This window comes from Hoplias malabaricus, chromosome Y (genome assembly GCF_029633855.1).
Source record: "Hoplias malabaricus isolate fHopMal1 chromosome Y, fHopMal1.hap1, whole genome shotgun sequence".
NCBI classification, from domain to species: domain Eukaryota; kingdom Metazoa; phylum Chordata; class Actinopteri; order Characiformes; family Erythrinidae; genus Hoplias; species Hoplias malabaricus.
The window spans coordinates 9,621,705-9,643,214 of record NC_089820.1 but is presented as its reverse complement, the minus strand read 5'-3'; the positions used below and the strand labels follow the sequence as shown (position 1 = coordinate 9,643,214).

At 37.3% G+C, this 21,510-nt stretch overlaps 2 protein-coding genes across 2 annotated transcripts; both read right to left on the bottom strand.

Moving 5' to 3' along the window:
- Nucleotides 1-3: 3 nt before the first annotated feature.
- LOC136677918 (L-serine dehydratase/L-threonine deaminase-like) lies at nucleotides 4-6,000 on the bottom strand. The gene is made up of 7 exons (XM_066655625.1): nucleotides 5,848-6,000; nucleotides 4,291-4,330; nucleotides 3,925-4,064; nucleotides 3,648-3,739; nucleotides 922-1,149; nucleotides 649-773; nucleotides 4-271 (listed from the first exon to the last, which is right to left on the bottom strand). Exons 1-7 carry the CDS (start codon nucleotides 5,998-6,000, stop codon nucleotides 75-77), a joined length of 975 nt encoding a protein of 324 aa, XP_066511722.1. The 3' UTR covers nucleotides 4-74.
- A 2,318-nt stretch (nucleotides 6,001-8,318) lies between these two features.
- On the bottom strand, nucleotides 8,319-14,957 carry LOC136678892 (osteoclast-stimulating factor 1). The gene is made up of 10 exons (XM_066657070.1): nucleotides 14,781-14,957; nucleotides 13,895-13,941; nucleotides 13,731-13,781; nucleotides 13,522-13,585; nucleotides 12,567-12,620; nucleotides 12,323-12,430; nucleotides 11,177-11,226; nucleotides 9,755-9,833; nucleotides 9,275-9,373; nucleotides 8,319-8,821 (listed from the first exon to the last, which is right to left on the bottom strand). The coding sequence occupies exons 1-10, from the start codon at nucleotides 14,812-14,814 to the stop codon at nucleotides 8,763-8,765; spliced, it is 645 nt and encodes a 214-aa protein (XP_066513167.1). The 5' UTR covers nucleotides 14,815-14,957; the 3' UTR covers nucleotides 8,319-8,762.
- Between the last annotated feature and the right edge of the window lie 6,553 nt (nucleotides 14,958-21,510).

The window sequence follows — 21,510 nt, the reverse complement described above, 5'->3', positions numbered from 1 at the left end:
ATTCACTATCCAGATAAATCCAGAATTCCTATGTGGTTTGTGTTTTGGAAATCTGTGCTACTCTAGGAGGTTGGTCATACGGTCATGCCCAGCTTTTCCTTCAGCCTCTGAAGCTCATGTATGCTGATATTGTTGCCACCACACACCACGACAACCACGGGACCCAACTTCTTTGCCAGCTTATGCTCTTTCTGCAGCCGGCTGATGATGTGGCAGTAGACAGCTCCAAGCGTTGCACCACAAGCTGGTTCAACTAGAATCTTCTCATCATCTACCGGCAAAAAGCCATAGGTACAGTGGATTAAGCTGAAAATTATCAGTTGTTCTAAGCAGTTTTATAGTTATGGTAGTTTTTAACAGTGTGGGCTTTAAATATACACATAAAATAATGATCAAATCAGATTTATTGTTCTTCTTTTATTCATTGTCTAAAGAGGTATATCGTTGCTGTGCAGAGAAAAACAGTAATATAGTAACTTTACAGAAGTCAAGTCAATATAAAAAGATTTTATTCCAAGTAATTTTGAAGCATTTCTATTAATCCAGTCATGACATTTTCACATAAGGTGAAGGATAGCTGCTATATTCAAATGATGTAGCAAATGAAAAAAAAAATACTAACTACTGTTTTTGTGCTTCACTACTAACCTAAGAAACGCTCAGTCGACCATACAGCTTCCTGGTCTGTGACCAACTCTGAGTAGACGGTGTGTTCTGTTACTAGCTTCATAGTTTGAGATGACACCTGCGTAAGGCCCAGTGTAGTAGCAACGCTAAAAGACCATAAACACAAAATAGGCATTTATTCACGTTTGTTTCCCACCAGCTTTTGCTTGCCTTTCCCCTTTTTTTTTCCTTTTAAACATTTGCAGTTTAAATGGCCTTATATGCTGATCTGACACTACAATGTGAAACCCTTACCTAGTGATGGCTGGCAGGGTTACCAGGTGTCCCATTTTCATTGATTCATTGAGGCTGTGAGCACCCACTGTTTCCATAGCAATGATGGGGACGTCTTCCCATCCAACACGTCGGAGACCTTCAACAACTCCATTTAGGAGGCCACCGCCACCCACTGACAACACAACTGCACCAGGCTTCTCATCCAGCTGTGACTCCAGCTCTTTTACCAGGGAGGTGTGTCCTTCCCTGAAAATTTAAACCTATAATTATACTGTGCTGGCAGAGGATCCTGTGGTTAGTCAGCTAACCTTTACATTATTTTACAATTACAAGAATTTGATGAATTCAAGGCTACACTGAACGATTACTGGATTATGAAAAACTACCTTCACACTCAGTTTCCATTTTATCAGCTCCACTGACCGTACAGAAGCATGTTGTAGTTCTACAATTACAGACTGTAGTTTATCTGTTTCTCTGCATACATTTCTCTTTGCCATTCACCCTGCTCTTCAATTATGGTCAGGACCCCCATAGGACCACCACAGAGCAGGAATTATTTAGCTGGTGGATCATTCTCAGAGCTGCAGTGACACTGAAATTATGATGGTGTCTTAATGTGTGTTGTGCTGGTACACGTGGATCAGACACAGCAGGGCTGCTATAGTTTTTTTATATAGAATATTTATATATAATTTTGTGTTAATGTACACTGATTCTGAAGAATGACTGAAACAATTTACAAATCTTCCAAAGGGCTGTTTAAATCTAGGAAATCTTTAAAAGTTCCAAATTATGCTTCGGTAAAAGGATCATTGGGGAACGTCTTAATTCTTTGTAAGCAATGACACGTCAAGTCTTGAAACTGAACAACCAAAATAAGACGTTATGTTAGTAACATTTCTCAGTAAGGGCTGGTGATATTAACTTCCTGTTTGTGGCAAATTAGGATATGGGAGGGGGGAAACTTTTCAAGATGGGTGGTGACCATGGTGCCCATTTTGAAGTCTTTTTGGATCCAACTTTTGTTTTTTCAATGGGAAGAGGGTCATGTGACACATCAAACTTATTGAGATTCAAAACGACCAACTTCAAAATGGCCGCCATGGTCACCACCCATCTTGAAAAGTTTCCCCCCTCCCATATACTAATGTGCCACAAACAGGAAGTTAATATCATAAACCATTCCCATTTTATTAAGGTGTTTCCATATAAATGGCCCACCCTGTACATTGCAAATTTAAAAAAAGGGAAAAAAAACAGCCACTGTCATGTTTTGTTGTTGGGTAAGTGCTAACAGCATACTATATGTAGATAAAATACGTAGACACCTCCTAATCACAAAATATTTCCTTCAGTCCCATTGCTATATGGCATATAAAATCAAGAACCTAGCCATGCGGTCTTCCTTTACAAACATTAGTGAAAAAAAGGATTGTAAGGAGCTCACTGTATTTGAATAGATCTATAATTGGATGACACCATTGCAAGTGAGTTTGTGAAATGTATTCTCTCCTAGATAGTCCATGGTCATATGAGTCATTTTATTGAAAAGTGAATGTTTTTAGGAACTACAACAATTCAGCCACATATAACAACTCAACAGACCACATGCAGTTACAGAGCAGGGTCACCAAGAGCTGAGATCAGCCTGGGATCTTCATGGCATGGATTCCATGGCTGAGGAACTGCTTTACTTCACTGAGCACAATGCCAAATGTCAAATGGAGTGGTGTAATGCATGCCATCACTGGACTATGGAGCAGTGTAAACGTGTGGAGTGTCAAATCCACTTCTGTGCCTGGCAGTCTGATGAATGAGCCTGGATTTGATGAATGCTAAGAGAGCATTACCTTACTGACTGCATAGTGACAACCAAACAGTTTGGTGGAGGATGAATAATGCTATAGGGTTGTTTTTCAGTGATTGGCCTAGGCCCCTTAGTTCTTAATCTTAATGCTTCAGTATACCAAGAGATTTTGGAAAATTCCAGCTTGGTGGGAACAGTGTGGGAAAGGCTCTTTACTGTTTCAGCATGACTGTACCCCAGTGCACAAAGCAAGTTCAGTAATGGACTCACTCACCAATGAGATTGGTGTGGAAAGACTTTACTGACCTGAACAGAACCCTGATCTCATCACCTCAAGCCAGGCCCTTTTGTCCAACATCAATCTCTGACCTCATATAAGCTCTTGTAGATGAATAAGCTGAAATCCCCACAGACACACTGCTTGCTTGACAGCCCATTCTAAATGTCATACAAGGTCTTGTAGGTGTAATGTGTGTCTAAATATCTTTGTCCATATAGTGTAAGTTACTTGCATATCTGTAAAGGCATCATTCATTCTAAGCGGTACATAAGCATTTTTGTAGCAATATATGCTAGATATTGCCAGGCCGCATTGTGCACTTGCTACTTACAGCAGTGTGGCTTTAAAGTAAGTGCAGGCTGTAGCCTGGCATTCCTGCAGCACAGATCCAAGACTCCCACTGGAAGGTTTGTAATGCATAATGAAGCCCAATATACAACAACAGAGGCCCTAGATTGCTGAGTAGTTAAAATTTTACATCAAGCAAGAATGGGCCAAAAATGCACTACCACAACCACAACAATCTGTCAATGCCATAATCTACATCCTTCCTTGCTTTCAGGATAATTTGCATGGGTTTTTGTTTTCATGTTTGCAGCTTTTGCAAAGTGGTCTGGATAAGACGGACTGCTAAATGAATACATAACTACTCACCAAATAAGTGGATCATCAAAGGGAGAGATGAATACCCAGCCAGAGTTTTCAGACACTAGCTTCTGACCATATTCAAAGCTCTCATTCAGTGACTGTGAAAAGGAGAACAATTACCTATTTATTACTGAATTATTCTGGATGTTACAATATGTGTAAAATGACATTCATAAATGTTCATGTTTCCTTGCAAGCTTATTATGCCACACAAATAAAGCAGCATGAAATTAAACACATAATGCTGCTGTGAAAAACTTTAAAATACGTCATCAATAACCACCTTGCCATGGATGATTACATCTGCTTCTTCATCACATAGTCTTTGCACAGTGCAAGAAGGGGTGAGACTGGGCACCACTATAGTGGCAGGCACTCCCAACTTCCGTGCAGAGTATGCAGTTGCCATGCCAGCATTGCCTCCTAGTAGCGCATACAGAAAAAAATAACATGATCCTACAAATTTGTAGGACTACCTCATCTTTCCAACATTTTCCAACAAAATATAAATATTCAGTAAGGAGGAAAGTTTGTGTTTAGCAAACAAGGTAAATTTAGAGTGTTGTTTTTGTTAGGAAACATCCTGTCTGACATTATGCACATTAGTTTAACATCCATGTTTTGCTCTGTGTTTGTAAGTTAATCTCACCAGAACAGCAGACAAATCGACTGCAGCCAGTTTCAGCCCACTGTGGAAAGAGAGAGAGAATAGATACATGGGTCACAAACATTTAAAAAAAAAAGCTAGCTCAAGATAAAGAATGGGGATGAGTTCTCACAAGTATAAACTTACAAACCCAACATTATTAACATATTACCAGTTTCAAACTTGTCCAACTTCATTATAACCTGAGCTATTACTAAGCAGACAATGAAAAGAAGTCCCACACCCACATCAGTTAACACCCACAGCATTGTCCCCACCCATTCATATAAGTAATTCTTAGGGCGTTTTCACACTTTTGCAATTTCAGTGTTTGAAGTTATCTTAGTCAGCTGAGTCATGGTTTCATTTGCAAATGTGATCACGACCCCCACTAAACAGACCTATAAACAAACTACTTTTCCAGCAGAGTTCTCAGTATTGCCCGTTTGTTTTTGTTTGTTTTTTTCGGCTTGGTTTGTGCATTGTTTAAGCAATGCAGGCCCCATCAGCTTTACATTTTGATTTAGGGCCTGACATATATGGTGCCAACAAAATCAAACAAAAGCTGTGTTAGCAACGTCTCCATATTATGAAAATTGTGCCCTATATAGGGATTAATTTAACTCACTATATAGTGTATTATACAATGCCCATTATTCACTACAAATTGTAGTGTACAAAGGATGTACACTGCATGGCACAATATATACACCACACATTAGTGCAGTTGCTGAATTCCTAACATAGTGTGCATTAATTAAATTATATTTTTTCTGTAGTGTTTGAAAAACCATTCACTCTAATGCTTATTCCCTAGTCAAATCATGATGTAGCAAATGCTATGTATTCAGTAGAGAACAAGTTAATGAGTGATCCACTCCAATGTATGCAAACAATGTCTGCACCTGGGATTGTGTAGTAGCAGGAGGATGTGACAGAGTGCTGCATAAAACAATGCGAAACAATGTGACAAAAGTACATGAAAAAAAGATGAAAGGTGAGAACAAGAAGTGACGCTCTTTCTCCCATTTACAACCAAACACACACACATACACACACCCACATACATACACTTATTAGTGCAATAAACAAAAGAAGCATGAAGAGACTATTGTCCTTGCTCCTGTTGTATCACTCTGCTCACTCGAAGGCTAGGATGCAGAATTCTGTACCGCTGCTCTTTGACAGTTGTAAAATAATGCTCTATGAATAAAACCTAATGGAAAAGTGGACATCTTAAGTGTACAACTCGTTATTCATAGTTTCACAACTGTGGTGTGAACAAGAAAGAAATTGATTGACTTTATCTCACTTTAAAATCTGCTTACAGTGTGAACATAAAGAGAACACAAAGTTGTAATTTGCAGCCGATTCCCTTTCAGGTTCAAATGAAAGGACATGTGGTTGGTTCATTTAAACAGACTCATGTTAGGCTAATATAATCATGATATTGTAGTAAAGTACATAGGGGGAAAAAACAGGCCCCTGCTTTAGAAAACATATGAACACATTATCACAAGACACAGAGCTATTGAAGTGCTATTGAAATGACTGACTCACCATTTTACACAAGTGGCCAATGCCCCGAATTTTAAAGGAACCTGTGGGCTGGCAGGAGTCTAGCTTCAGATACACAGAAGTACCTGCTATTTTTGAGAGGGACAAACTCTCTCTTAAAGGAGTGACGGTGTGAAGTTGACGAGCAGGCTTCATATTCTGGAATTCTGGAACCTTCTGGAATTAACCTTAATCATTAGTTTGTCAGACAGATGAAAAATAATACCTATTACAATTTACTGCTTTAAAAATGTATTATTGCATGGTCTAACTTTACTGTTTGATTTTTCAAATAAAATGTTTAATAGTTTTATGCAAAATATAAATGATTTAGGATGTTCAAAACAAAAAAATCAGTTAAGCACAATAGCGAGTCAATGTAATAATGTTTTCTTCTAACTCACCTATCCCAGTGAAAGGCTGCCTAATGACACCAGTCTTACCCCAGCAGATGCTGAAAAAGTCACTTTTGCTAATTGCAAACCTTCAGCCTTCTTACAAGTGTGCCATTTTATCCATTTTCCTTACTGTAAATTTTCCAACCGTGGGTGGCAAGAGCCAATCATCTCTCTTTCCACCTCTCACACCTCTGACCTGGAGCCATCATTCTGTGTATTTTTACCTGAAATCACATGAGCATTACGTGTGTAGTCACCATCTGTGTAGGTGTGTAGTCATCATTTGTGTTTATATACCCAAGTACTTCACTATTTTTACCCTTCTGAAAAGTAGATAAAATATGTTCATATTATAAGCAAAAATTCTGAATTCTTTTTATCCATTTAGGTGTTTGAATGACAATATACTTAATATATATTATGGTATATAGTTTCAACACTCACTGTCCTTTCAATCAGCTCCATTGACTCTACAGGAGGATTTTGTTGTTCTGCAATTACAAAATGATGCTCTGCATATAATGTTTGCCCCCTTTCACACTTTTCTTCAACGTTCAGGAACCCCACAGGGCCACCACAGAGCAGCTATAATTTGATTCTATGATCTGGGTGGTGGATCATTCTCAGCGCTACAGTGACACTGAAATAGTTGTGGTGTGTTAATGTGTGTTGTGCTATTACGAGCGGATCAGACACAGCAGTGCTGCTGGAGGTTTTAAACAGTATCCATTCTCTGTCCACTCTGTAAGACACACCTACTTTGTTGGTCCACCTTGTAGATGTAAAGTCAGAGATGGTAGTTCATCTGTTGCTGTAGTTCAATCTTGTCATCCCCAAGTCCCTCATTTTTGCATACAGGACCCTATTGGCTGGACATTTTGGATTGTTCTCGGTCCAGCAGAAACACTGCAGGGTTAAATACTCCAGCAGCCCTGCTCTGTCTGATCCACTCATACCAACATAGCACACACATCAGTCACCGCACTGCTGAGAATGATCCACCACCCAAAGCATACCTGCTCTGTGGTGGTCCTTTGGGCTTCCTGACCATTGAAAACAGGGTGAAATTAAGCTAACAAAGTATACAGGGCAACCTAAGGTCTCCCATCTGTAATTGGGGAAAAACTAAGTGGTACTTTGTGGTCAGTGTGTCTGCGGGAAAAAACAGTGAGTGTAGAAATAAGGTGGTGGTCATAATTTAATGGCTGATCAAAGTAAAATCTAAAAATGTTTGGGGAAATCATAAGATGGTGTGTTAGGGTTAGGGCAGGAACAAACCATTACACCAATGAGAATTCCTTGGGCTAGACTCCAAACACTACATTCACTTAAAAATATTTCCCAAATGACATGAATTAATCTATTTTTAAAAGTGCAATTAAACTGAAACTTTCAGAAAAATTTTGCACAAAACTGAGCGTGTGGGTAGCTCTTACCCCAAGATGTATACCATTAATTTCCTTAAATGTTCATACCCTTGAATGATGAGAAAATGGTTGGTAGCTGGTGACAGTAAAGACTCCTCCATTGAGATGTTCCCTATTAATTTCACCTGTGCTTATCAAACAGTACTGGATTGTTATGCTGGGTTTTATCACTGCTGAGTTCTTTCAGTCTTTTCAAGAGTTCTTTTTCCAAAATCAGAACAAAATCATCAATACAATATTAGTTTTGGGCTTTGTCCCTTGTATACAGATGTTTCCCTGGATTCTCTGAATCTTTTAATGATATGTGATTTGTGTATAATTTAGCTATTTTTGCTAGCAGTCAAAATGGTGAACACTTCCCCATCTTTATATCTGAATGTCTCAGCCTCTCTGACTTACATTTTTTTATACACAATCATGTCATTGACCTGTGGTCAATTACCTTAGTGTCTGTAGTGTTCCACACAAAAACAAAACAACAAAAAGACATAAAACCTGTCTTTTCTCACCCCACCCCAACTTTACTTGTAATGTGTTTCTAGCAACAAATTTAAAATGGGCCTATATTTTTCAAAAATTCAACATTAGAAATGTTACTGATGTTTTCAATTAAATATATTCAATTACATCAAGGACAACGTGATGCAGAAATAAAAACAGTTTTATTTGCATAGTTTGCTTTGTGAAAATTTAATAAAACAAAACTAACAGAGAACACAAAAGGTTCTTTTAACAAAATGATCTAAACACAGCTGTCAGGGGACACTTCAGCCACACATTTACTCTCTTTAATCATTCCACCATCCGTTTTAAAGGAAATTTGTTAAATTAATAATGTCCAGAAAACTGTCAGATGAAATGGTTGTGTTTCTCCTGCAGGGGGCAGTGTTTATAATCTCTGTATTTTTATAAAATAAAGGCTGCTGGTCAGTGAAAGCTACAGCAACAGCTATAAGGCTTTATGTTTAAATTAAACAGAATGTTATTAATAAACCACAACTGATTTACACACTGATAGAAAGAGTGCATGTATTTGCATACACGTGTGTCTGTGTGCGGTTATGGAATGTTCCAGAAATTGCCTCTTCACCACTCAGTCCGAGTCTTCATCATCCAGATATTCCTCTGCATTACTGTGAGTGCGGGTTATTACTGCAAATAAAAACAGAATTCATATACACAATATTATTAAGCAATCTCAGTGTATATATGAAAAACATTTTACTTAAAAAGGGGACATATTATACTCCTTTTTCCACAAGTTAACAGAGTTTCCTAGGAGTGTAATAATGTCTGTGACATGCTACAATAAATAAATAAAACAACATGGCACAATTCTTTACCTGTCTGAAACATTCAGAATTACCTGTTTCAGTCCCTGTTGATCATAAGCCTCTATTTATTACAAACATGAGGCATAAGGTGAGAAACACTGGCTTTCTAGACACTTTTGCTTAGTTCTCTCACAGTACTCTCATTTACTATCGGTTGACTGAACTATCTGATAAGATCTGAACAGCTACACACTGTTACATACATTTGTGTAGAGCGTTTTGTTTGGGTTAATGAAGATGAATGTGTTTTTTGTATGGTTTGTATCCTCACCGTTGCCCTGTTTCTTTTTGAGGAGAGAAGCACACTGTGCATTAGTTGCCATCTCCAGCGCTGTCTTCTTCTCATTATTCAGAACATCAGTCCTGGCATCTACTCACACAAATAAACACATCATTATATATGTAGGCCACAGACTTCCAGACAACCAACAGTGGGTTTTTTTTCTGTGTGTTACTATGTACAGTGTAAATGTGTAAGTATATGTGTGTTATTATAACATTAAAAACACCTGCCCACAATTTTGTAGGCCCTTCCATGGTGACAAAATTTCCCTGCTTTAAGCAAACCAACTTCAATAACTAACTGTACATTTGTTGCCTAACATATCCCACCCGTGCCACTGTAATGAGATAATCAATTCATCTCACATGTCTGTAGGTTTAATGTTGTGTCTGATCAGTATATATTTGTGTAGAGTAAATATTTGTATGTACAGTGTATGTTTACAGTGTACATATATGTGTTGCATACTGCGGTTGAGAAGCATCTGGACGATGTCGGAGTATCCCTTCCAGGATGCAGCATGAAGAGCAGTGTCTCCCAGTTTATTCTGCAGGATGGGGAAAAAAAAGGCCTTACAATAAGTTACAATTAATAGCCAGAGTATAACGTTTTCACCGACAAATCAACATCAGTTCATTTACACCACACCCTTAAAGCATCTACACCTCATCATAGTATTCACACCAAAATACTAAATCATCTACACTTCATTATAATATGTATAATTTCATTATAAATTTTGCACCACATTATAACATTATTGGACATTATTATGACATCTATATCACATCACAACATCATCTACTCTTCATCATATCATCTACAGCCAGGATATACTGTTGGAACACCCCTCACCTTTCTTTTGGCAAATCAAATGCATGTCCTTACATGCTGCTTTTACAATAAAAACAGTCTTTGAGTAGGCCTGGGCAATATGGGCAAAAACGTTATCAAGATAGAAAAGATTATATTGATCAATATGGATAATATCTGCATTGAAAATATATGTAACATTGTCACAGTTTTAAAAGGAAACTATATATAAATATCAAATATTAAAATCTTTCTAAAAACTGTAGAGTGAATTAAAATGCTTTTATTAAATTACCAATATTTATAACATACAAATATTTATCAGAACCCAATATAGTAGGTGTAAAATAAGTGTTATTTGTGTAACTTTATATTTGTGACAATTGTAATTCAAACAAACATTCTCCTGCTATTTTTGTGGTACCTGCAGATTTATGGTAACTGATGCATAGTAATAAAAATGAAAACGATAATTTTATTAAAAAAAACAAAAACAAAAAAAAAAACAACTAAAATTTAACTAGTTTCAACATGGCAAGCAAGAATTAATCAGGTCCTCTTGTCCAAAATCATTGTCTGTCCTCATAAATGCTCATCTGGATGAATAGGCAAACATTCCCACAGACAAACTCTTGTGGGAAAGGCTTCCCAGAAGAATGAAATCTTTTACAGCTGCAAATATGTTCTGATTCCATATTTATGCCTATAGATTTCAAATTAGATTTCATAAAATCTCCTGTAGGTGTAATGTGGTGGTTTCCCAATACTGGTGTCCATATAGAGTATCAACAAATCACTTTATACTTTATTAGATAATCTGAAACCATAAGTGTATATACTTGAAATTCGGTCATGAGAACATTTAAAAACACAGAAGCCCACAGCCTCTGGGTCAGAAGAGTAAAAGGCTGTCATCCTCTGTTAGCCATTTTAAAAATTCATTTTAGAAATCCCAGATTTTGACTGAGTGGTGTGTTTATTAGTAAGTGTTCAAAATGATGATAATTATACACAATAACATAATTTGAAACGCAAGGACATGTTGTTGTTGTTTCTGAACTACAGCTTTAAACCCACCTGTTGATTCACCTCACAGTTCGGCTGAGCAAGCAACAGCTCCACCACATCTACAAGACAAGCAAAGTACATCAGCATGGTACAGTGAGTATGTGATGAGCATGAATTTATCCATCATTGTTTTTTCTATGGTAAACAAACAAAAAAAATCCACTTTTGCTTTTAATTTTGATTTATCTTTAAATAATAAAACAAATGAATATGTCATGCACAACAACCAGGAGACCATTAACCTAATATTTTGTTGCACAACTTTTAAAGGCAATCTCTGGAAATGATTGATTCCTGTAGCCCTGAACGGAACTTCTGTACCTTTCAACAGTTAGGGTTGGGTTGCCACTCTTCCTGAGAAGACTACCTAACTGTCTCATGCTTGAAGGGTGTCTTCTCCAGACAGAATGTCTAAGCTCTTTACAGGATATTTGATAGGATTCAGATCAGAGGTATTATATCAGAGTTATAAAGCCATTTTGTAGTAGTCCTGTGTTTTGTTTTTATCCATTGAGTCTTTTTAACTGTGCATTTGAGGTAATTATCCTGTTGGAGGACACATTATCTGCAAAAGAGTCAGAGCTTTTTGTCTCTTAGCAGCATGTTTTTCTCCGTAATGACTTTATAGTCTTGAGATTTCATTGTGCCCTGCACAGTTTCAATACACTTCATTCTAGACACAGTAAAGCAGGCCCAAAATACAACCAATTCTCCCCTGTTTCACAGCAGAAATTGTGTTCTTTCCTTTGAAATCTTCTCTATTATTTCATCTGTGAACATATAGCTAATGTGACTTGGCAAAAAGCTACAAGTCTGTTTCCAAAGAATATTCTCTCAGATGAGATACTGATGCACCTTGGCCTCAGGTTCACCTTGTGAATTTTAGGATTTTTTTCTTTGTTGTATCATTCACACGATTATTCTGTTCAATCCAAGGTCAAGTTTCCTCCTGTGGCCATGTCCAGGCAGGTTGGCTACGGTGCAATGGGCCGTAAACTTAATAATAAAATTTTAAATATCATCTTTGTATTATTTTTCATTATATATAGGATTATTATTTTTAAATTATTTGCACATCATTTCATTTTATTTTTATTTAAATTTTACCTAGTGCCTCAGCTTTTATGCTTAAGGTGGGTCTCAAAAACAAATTACCTTTGTGTCCTCCATGGCATCCCCAGTACAGTGCTGTATTCCCTGCTTTATCCAGTCCATTAATACCAACCCTGTTGTCCAAACACTCTCTCAACCAGCTCAGATTACCTCCATACACACAGACATATAAAAACATTTTTACTAAAGGTTGTAAAGATACAAAAACAATTATGTGCCAGTCATCTGAAGGAGACTATATTAAGGTAAGGTAACAATTCTGAATAAAACACTAAATGTGGAGCACCTCTTTTGGCTGCTTCATGCAGTGGGTTATCAATGGATTCGGCCTGTTCAGCAACTGACAAAAATACACAATAATGAAATTTTACACAAACACACATATTAAACATAGAATAAACACATTTACACACATCCATCAAAATACAGAAAACACACACACACATACATACATACATATATATATATAAAATAATATTTTGTGATATGAATGAAATTATAATTTGTGTAATGATGCAGAAATGTTGTAATTTAAGGAACTCACCTATATCTTGTTAGAAATTGTAAGATATATTTTAATGGTTAAAGTTCAGAAGCTGGTTGTGTCTTTCAGACCTGTCAGAGGTGCTACAGCATTTTGCTCCAAAAGAACATTGCACTTGTGGTTTTTAGCAGTCACACAACCTGGCAGCACCATGTGTCACAACCCACTGTAATCAGTGCATGTTTACTGTCCTCCAAATTACAAATTGGCCAAAAAATTACAAATTGGCCTATGACCCTAATTCATCAAAGTAAAAACAATCGTGCTGAGTGAACCATTTATCTTCTGATTCATGAATCAGAAGATCAGAGGTTTGATCAACATGGAAACAAGGTGAGAAATGCATGCAGTTGATAAATCAGTTTAGTGCATTAAATCAAGTTCCAACCTACCAGTGCCTCATTTATCATGCGGCATGCCCTAATTCATGCAGATGTATTTATTAGTTTACTAAATATGGAATTTAGACTGTTGTGAGGCACTGATTCTGCATTTAGGTTGAGTTTGAGCAGTGTTAAACTGGAGTATTAGTAATATAACAGTGTCATATTTGTGTTAAAGTGGAGATTAGGAAGTTTAACAGTAGTTAATTTGTGCTACAGTGGAGAGTCTGCACTGTAACAGTTGTTTGTTTTTTGTTACATTGGAGAGTCAGTACTTTAACAGTAGTTTATGGGTGTGGATGGGACTTACTGACCATAGTTGCTGGGGATGAGACCAGTTCTTCCTCGGCAGGTTCCTTTCCACCAGTTACTGTCACTCTATAAACACATCAAACAGTATGTCACCAACTACTCAATACACAACACATACCTATAATACATTGGGGAGGGAGAGGGTAAGAGAGTGGCGTGCTTTAGATAGATAGATAGATAGATAGATAGATAAATAGGAGGGTAAACTCACTGTGTCTGAGATGTACAGAATATCTCCTTCCTCAAAGTACAATTCATCTGGCTAAAACATACAAGATTAAACAGTTCAGCCACCTATAGTTGGTTATGATGATTACAGTACTTAATAAACTTTAACTTTAAAAGGAAATATATTGAACTCTGAGGATCACACACCGTCCGTGGGTCAAAGGTGTACAATGCCCTGAACACCTTCACCTGACCTGTTAAAGCCAAACACACACACACATACAAATAAATACTAAAAGTACTACTTGTAATTGAGGAAACCTGCCTAAAGCTGATTTAAACTTCTCAAACACGCCCAAGCCTGCTTCATGCTCCACACACACCCTGTTGTCCCCCACCTGCAATTCAGATACACTGTCTCCCACCCCCAACACTAACTAAACAAAATCCCAATAATATAATAAACCAGCTTATGGCATTAATCCACTAAGAGCCAATAATCTGACATGTGTCTGAGGAAGTGGAGTAAAACCTAAATATGGACTCATGCTAAATATAGACTTTTAAATGACGTATATGGCTATTATTTGTTTTTAACAGATCTACAGGACTTCTATGAAATTCTTACAGTAAAATAACATACTACACATAGTAACTAAATTAATATAAAGAATATTATACAAGACTAAATGTTAATACAGATAATACTTCTACAGTTTTATGTAATTGGTGTGTATATATATATATATATATATATATATATCGCACATGCGCACACACACTTATACAATAGAAACAGAGTCGGTAATACTGATAATATTACTGTCAAACTGAACTGGGTGGGTACATACCACCTTAAAATATCCAGCACAGCCTCACAATATAACTACTAAACCATTTAAGGTGGAACGAATAAATTCAAAAAGAAGCCAATTTCAGCTTTATCGTTCAAAACACGCAAAGTATCAACAACAGATCCGCGCCTTAAAAGCCCAGGGTGTGTGACCTAGTAGTAAAATCGATCTTGTAACGTTCAATAATGAATCGAAACTTTAAAAAACACAGTTTGATAGACTTTCAGCGCAGTTCTTACCTGGTTTCGCTGGTTTGGGAGGAGGTTTAGACATTTCAGAGACTCTACAGATCAGCCGCGTCTCTAAACCCGGTCTTACAGGCGCAAAAAAATGTGAAATATGACTAAAATGACAAGTTCAATAAAAAAAGGCTAAACGTAAAAAATAAAGAAGTTCGCCCTCGTAGGAGGAAGCTGGCGGATATACGGAAGAGAAGTAATGCGCATGCGCGCCGCCCATAAACACAACAGTAAGTTCCCTTTATTTAAAAATAATATGTAAAAAATTTTACATAAGAAAAAGTAAATACTGTTTAAATAAATTTCGTATGTTCATTAACACAGAGTTGGTTTTGAATATTTTTATTTGTATTTTTAATAAAATATATTTATTTTGATGGTTAGACCTGGACTATTATTATAATTATTCTTTATTAACTCTTATTGGTCATTATTTTTAGTGTTACTATAATTAATAATGGTCAAAAAATTCTTGCTAATGATTGTATAATACTTTTTTTTCACATAGTTTAATTTCATTTAACAGTTATTGGGGTGGTTTCCCAGACGGGTTAAGCCTAGTGCTATTTATTGATTTGCTTGTTTGTGACCCTAGAAATTCTGGACAGTTGAATCATGACAACATAGTGAGGTATTTCACCTTTTCAAAAGTGGCTGGTACTTTTTCGATTTAAGCCCAGACAGTTTTTTAAATGCATCATGTTTTCTAAGTAAAGCCCCTTTCACACAGGCACAGTAACCCAGAAATGTCCCGGAATTTACCAGAGCTGTATGAATGTAAACAACACAATATTTGTTCCAGTTTCATGCAGACTTTATCCCCCAGCACCCTAGAACCCAGGTAAAATCAGAGTCATGTGTGAACTCATTCGCTAATATTGCACAGGTGCTACCCCAACCTAAATTATGCAGCATATTTCCCGCTGAAAAAGCATGTCTGATACAGATCTCCCACTGTGTGCTCCGGACCTGACACTCTGGGGTTTCTGTAGAGATTCTCCAGAGTTCATGTGTGAAAGGGGCTTAGGAGTCTGACTTACTTCTCTCTCTGGCTCTGAAGCGAGTCTACACTAATATCCGCGATGGGAAAGCAGAGGTTAAGGACAGTGCCTCTCAGAGTAGGGAAGTGACTCAGACACTGAACGCTGCATGGACCATGGGACCACTGTTTTGGCTGGAGTTTGGAGAAGCTGGAGAAAGTGGTGAGTATTATGAGCCCTGCTAGAGGACGAGGAACAGGACATGGTTTCTAGTGTACTTGGTACCAGAGTACCCAAAGTTCACAGACTTACTTTCTTGTTTGTGTTTTCTGACATTGGACTGTATGTTTTGGACACTCGGACAAAGACTGGGGCTGAGCTCTCAACTGATCACCCTCTAGTGGTAAATTTGGATTAGATGGCAGTGAAAATTGCCAGAGACCTGGTAGGTCAAAATATATAGTGGCAGAGGATGAGGTAGAGGACATTGACTCCCGGTTCAAGACTTCCATTTTGGAAGAAGCTTCATATAATTTGCGACAAATACTTTTTGGTGCCTGTTACAGTAGCAACCCAAGAAGCCAATGGTGGATGCCAGTGGTGAGGGAACCCGTCAAAGAAGACATGGGAGGAGTTTGGAGAGGCCATGGAGAATTACTTTTGGGAGGCCTTAATGAGATGTTTCTGGAAAACACTCTGTAGCTCAGAAGTGTCTGTGTGTCAGATTCTAATTCCTTTCCCAAAGTAACAGATGCAAGGCTCTGCAGTCCCAAGACCTGTGGAGTGGTTGAGATTTGCCCAGGATTGCTGAATATCACATGGACATTGGGAACACTTTCTTTGGATTGAGTTATGTGTGAAATATCTCTCTACAATAAGTAAAACTACTGTAACCATGAATAAAAATATTAATAAGAAATTCATATTTTGGTGAATTAAATCTTAGAAATTACACCTGTTCCTAGGACAGGTGTAGCAATGTATCATTCATCTGAACTGGAGGGACAGTTTGAATCCCCTTGTATTTTTCTCTTGGTCAAGAGTTCCAAAGCCAAGGTAAAAAGAGGTTTTTATTTTATTTTAACTAAGTGGGTTTGGGGAGGCACGGTGGCGCAGCAGGTAGTGTCGCTGTCATGCAGCTCCAGGGTCCTGAGGTTGTGGGTTCAAGCCCTGCTCCAGCAGTTTGGTGTGTTCTTCCTGTTTGGGTATCCTCTGGGTGCTCCAGTTTCCTCCCACGGTCCAAAAACACATGTTGATAGGTGGATTGGCTACTCATAGTAGTGTGTGTGATTTTGTTTACTTGCATATTTACAGCTTCAATATTTAAAACCTTGTTGACTGGGAATATCTACATGAGGATCATTATTGAAATGGTTTTAGTAAATGTAGCATTTTTTTCTTTGTCCACACAACAGTCCGGTGTTTTCTGCTGATACTGGCCTGACAGTAGTTAGTTTAATTTTATATATATATTTTTTAAATAATTATTTTTAGTTAAATAGAAGTATACTAACAGCACCTTTGAATAAACTTTTTTTCCCCACCTTAAGCGGTTACAGACAATGAATGAATAATTGGGTTGTCTAATTTAACTGTAGTCCTGCATAGCTTTGAGTGTTGGCCGTTTGTGATTACGTTTCTTCTTTGAATCGGCCTCCCTCATGTTTAGGGGTATTGGGAAATTGGTTAGTGAAGTTGGTGAAAATCACCTGCAATAGATAATACTTTTGATATGGAAAATTATTTGAAATGTTTTGTAACAAGCTGTAATGCATTTTTCTGTGTGCGTGTCTGAAAATATTATAGGGGGAAAATGTTTATATATGCTGGGCTAGAGAAAGAGAACTTGCAGCTGCTGAAAATTTGAGCACTGAATATTGCTGTTAGTGTGCAGAATAAAGAGAAGCAATATAGAGAACTGTTTGTGCCTTCACCCATGTGCACACACACACACACACACACACACAGCCCATCATGCAAGGCCTTTCATGGTGTTATTTTTTAAATAATTAATTATTATCATTACCTGTTTCACATTTATTTTATGTTTAACACTAGTGCTAAATAATAGTGCTGTTTGTTGTTGTTGTTGTTGTGCTGCAGGTCTGACTGGCAGGATTGAGCATATATTTACATATGAAATAAAGCTGACCGGATGTTCATACTATCAGCAACCAGATGAAATTTAGAAAAAACTTCTTTATTTTTTGGACTCTTTTCCACTTTGTTACTTAACATTTGTCACTTTATAAGAAAATTATTGATTTACTAAATATTAAAATGTATAATTTGTTTTTCGAAAACATTTGAGGTCACAAATGTCAACTGATAGACAAAACAATAGGAAAACTTATCAGAGTTCTATTTTGCACTGGTATGGAAATATTGTGACACTGGCTGTGCAAAGAGGACCTAGAGATGGCCTTGGTTGTTATTGTGAGGGCTGCATATGGCCTGCTCATCAAGTGCCAATAGCGTACTGATAAGCAAATCTCTAGTCACCCAAGGCGGGCTCCCTTCAGTGCGTAGATGCTATGGGAAATATACTCCAGCAATATGCAAGTCACTAATATTCCAGTGATGGCTGCCCACAATGGATTAAATCTATGGGACCAGTGCTGCATTAATGAGCAAATCTCCAGTGAACAAATGGTTCAGTGCAAGCATGTTTGCTAGGTGATTCAGGGCTGTGGGCACATGACTCTCAAGCTATGTGGCACTGAATACCTGTTTGTGCATTTCCAGTAAAAAAAAAAAACATGCTTAAAGTTATAAGGTGATTAAGAGATCTGAGAAGAGAGAACTAGACACAGAGAGACTTTTTTTGCTTGAAGATTACCTGGCTGATAAGGTTTTCATCTGTGTGTTTGTGAGAGAGAGAGAGAGAGAGAGAGAGAGAGAAAGTAATTAGAAGTTTAATACAAAAACATACAAAGGATAAAAAAAACAGAAAAGAAAAATAATACAGAACCAGAAGTGTGAGCAGCAGACATTAAAATTCGCCATCAAAATGCCTACAGACAACATTGGACCAGCTCATATCTGTTCTAAAACTGACTGAGAATGGAGATGACACATGCAAATCTACTTATCTTGCGGCAACTTCTAAGCACTCCTGCACAGAATGAATGATTAGAAACAAATGGACAGCACAGTGTCTCTTAAAAGTGTTCTAGTGCCCCTGCTGGTTGGTTGTAGCATGATGTGTAGTTCGCCTTCCCCCATTTGTTCTCAAATCAAAGCAGCCCATTTTCAATATCATTTATCTCCTCTAAACTACTTTTTCCATCTCCAGTTATTACTCCCAGCAATTAGTTTTTCTTGTGCAAATGTTGGCACATTTCTATTTTTGCCAAGAAATCAATATTAAAAGCATTATTCTGTTTATTTTATCATAACATGAATGACAACAGAGGCTGTGGGAGATCAGGAGAGGGAAAGAGAAAACTTACTGTGGAGTGAGGGAGGCATTTCCGTGACCATTCAGCTGTCATCTTAGGGTCAGCAAGACAAGGACCCAAACCAAAAATGCACATGGGGTTACCAGCCGTTTTAGAGCTAGAGGTAAAACACAAGGAGCAGAGAAAACATCTTGAGGAGCAGTAGAGTCTAATTTATCAGCTAAGGGAAAGAATAGCTCAAAGAAAGAGATATTTGGAGAAGCACAGAAAGAGAGAGAGAGAGAGAGAGAGAGAGAGTGGGAAACGTTGGTCAAACTGCACACAGTGGAGAATAACAGAGAGAGGGAGAAAAAGGAAAGAAAGGCTAGAATGTGAAAATAAGAGGCAGTGAAAAAGCAAGTGGTGGGTCAGCTCCTGGGATATCTCCAGCACTGTGTAAGTCCCTCAGTGGAGTGAGTGCATGTATTGAGAATATGGTGAAAAACATACATCTCGTGTTGCCCTGTATGGCTAAAATCTTCTGACAATACAACAGCTCCTTGTTTGCCGGTGCTACTGCACTGTGAAATGCCATGCATCCCAAAAGCACTGTTCCCCACGCTTGTATTCAAGGAATATAAAGCAGAGCTTAAACACAAAAAAATGATGTATAGAATTACACATTTGATTCACAGTTCGGATGGAGTCCTTTTATGTGAAAACCAACCCACGCAAATGAACTAATTATCGGTCTTGGGTGTGTACTCAAGTATTTGTGGCGTGTGTGAAAATGCCCTGAACAATTAATTTAAATCAGACACCTACGGATATTGTTACATGTTCTTTGATGCAGCTCTTATTCTTGGCTGCACTGTAAAAATAAAATGCTGGTGGAGGAAATCTTCTTAAATCTTGTCAACATACAATATATATCACTTCTCAGAGATTTCTGTTAGTTTGAAGTACTTTCTTCTAATGAAGTGGTCTTTGCTGGTAAGCATTTTTGGTAACACTTTAAATTGCAGCTCGCTATTTACTGGGTAAGTCCAGAGTAAGTACCTGTTAAGTAAACCATAAGATAAAATAAGTGCTGAGTAAGTAAAGGGTATGATACTAGAAATATGTGGTTATTACTGATTATCTTACAAATACTTTACAAACAAGGCACGTAACTATGTTCTGAATCCATTTGTACCTTTAAGCATAATTATACCTTATAAAATTGAATTCAAAATATGACAGTTTATGCAAGTGACTATTACTGTCATGTTTTATGAATAAGGAAAGCAGCTACTATTTTGAATTCACTGCAGTTCTGAATGTAATTATTGATTCTTTAAAATGATTTACAGTGCACATACAGAGAAGGACATGGTCAGTTACTTTCATTACAGGCATTGAGAGAGTTTCATGGTGCTTTGTACTCATTAGGTTCAGGACGTGATTTACCACAATAATCATCTTCACATACTTCAGAGATATTTTACACTGTTTAGCTGATATGTATTGTGGCATTATATGAACACAGCTGACCATTGATGAAATGGGTGTTTCTCTTCTGCTCTCCTTCCCTATTTGTAAAATATTTGTAAGACACTCAGTAATATCCACATATTTCTAGTATCATACATTTACATTTTTGTATATATTTCAAGTTTAAGTTTTGGAGTAAGATGAAAAATGTATTTAAATATGTTAATTTTGCTTTGACATTTTTAAAATACAAGTTCCATAACCATTCAGAGAAGAAGGGCCAATGCTCAAAAATGTAACAGTTGTTATACAAATATTATTGTCCAATGGGTTTGACTTTTCAGTTCATCATAGCCCAACAAAGATAGAGGCCATTTTGAAAGGCCTTTTTCTCTTTTTTCCACAAAAGTAAGAGTCAGTGTATGAAAAGCTGCATGACTTGTCTGCGATGAGCTAAACCTCTTTACACTCTTGTTGTTATTAATTTCTATTTTTTTGTCTATGAAATGTAACATCACATTTTGAAGTTCATCTTAATTACAATTTTGTGATATCACAGTGGTCTTGACCACTGATTAACAAAGAAAGTATACAAAGTAACACACTGACTACTGTCTGTAATTGTAGAACTACAGAGTGCATCTGTACAATTAGTGGAGCTGATGTAATGGACAGTGAGCATAAGAAACAAGGAGGTGGTTTCAATGTTATGGCTAATCACTGTATGCCATTCATTCATCCATTCATTCATTCAGTCATTCAAACACAAATCCTGAAACAGGCGCAGCAGGTAGTGTCACAGTCACACAGCTCCAGGGACCTGGAGGTTGTGGGTTTGATTCCTGCTCCGAGTGACTGTCTGTGAGGAGTTGGTGTGTTCTCCCCGTGTCTGCGTGG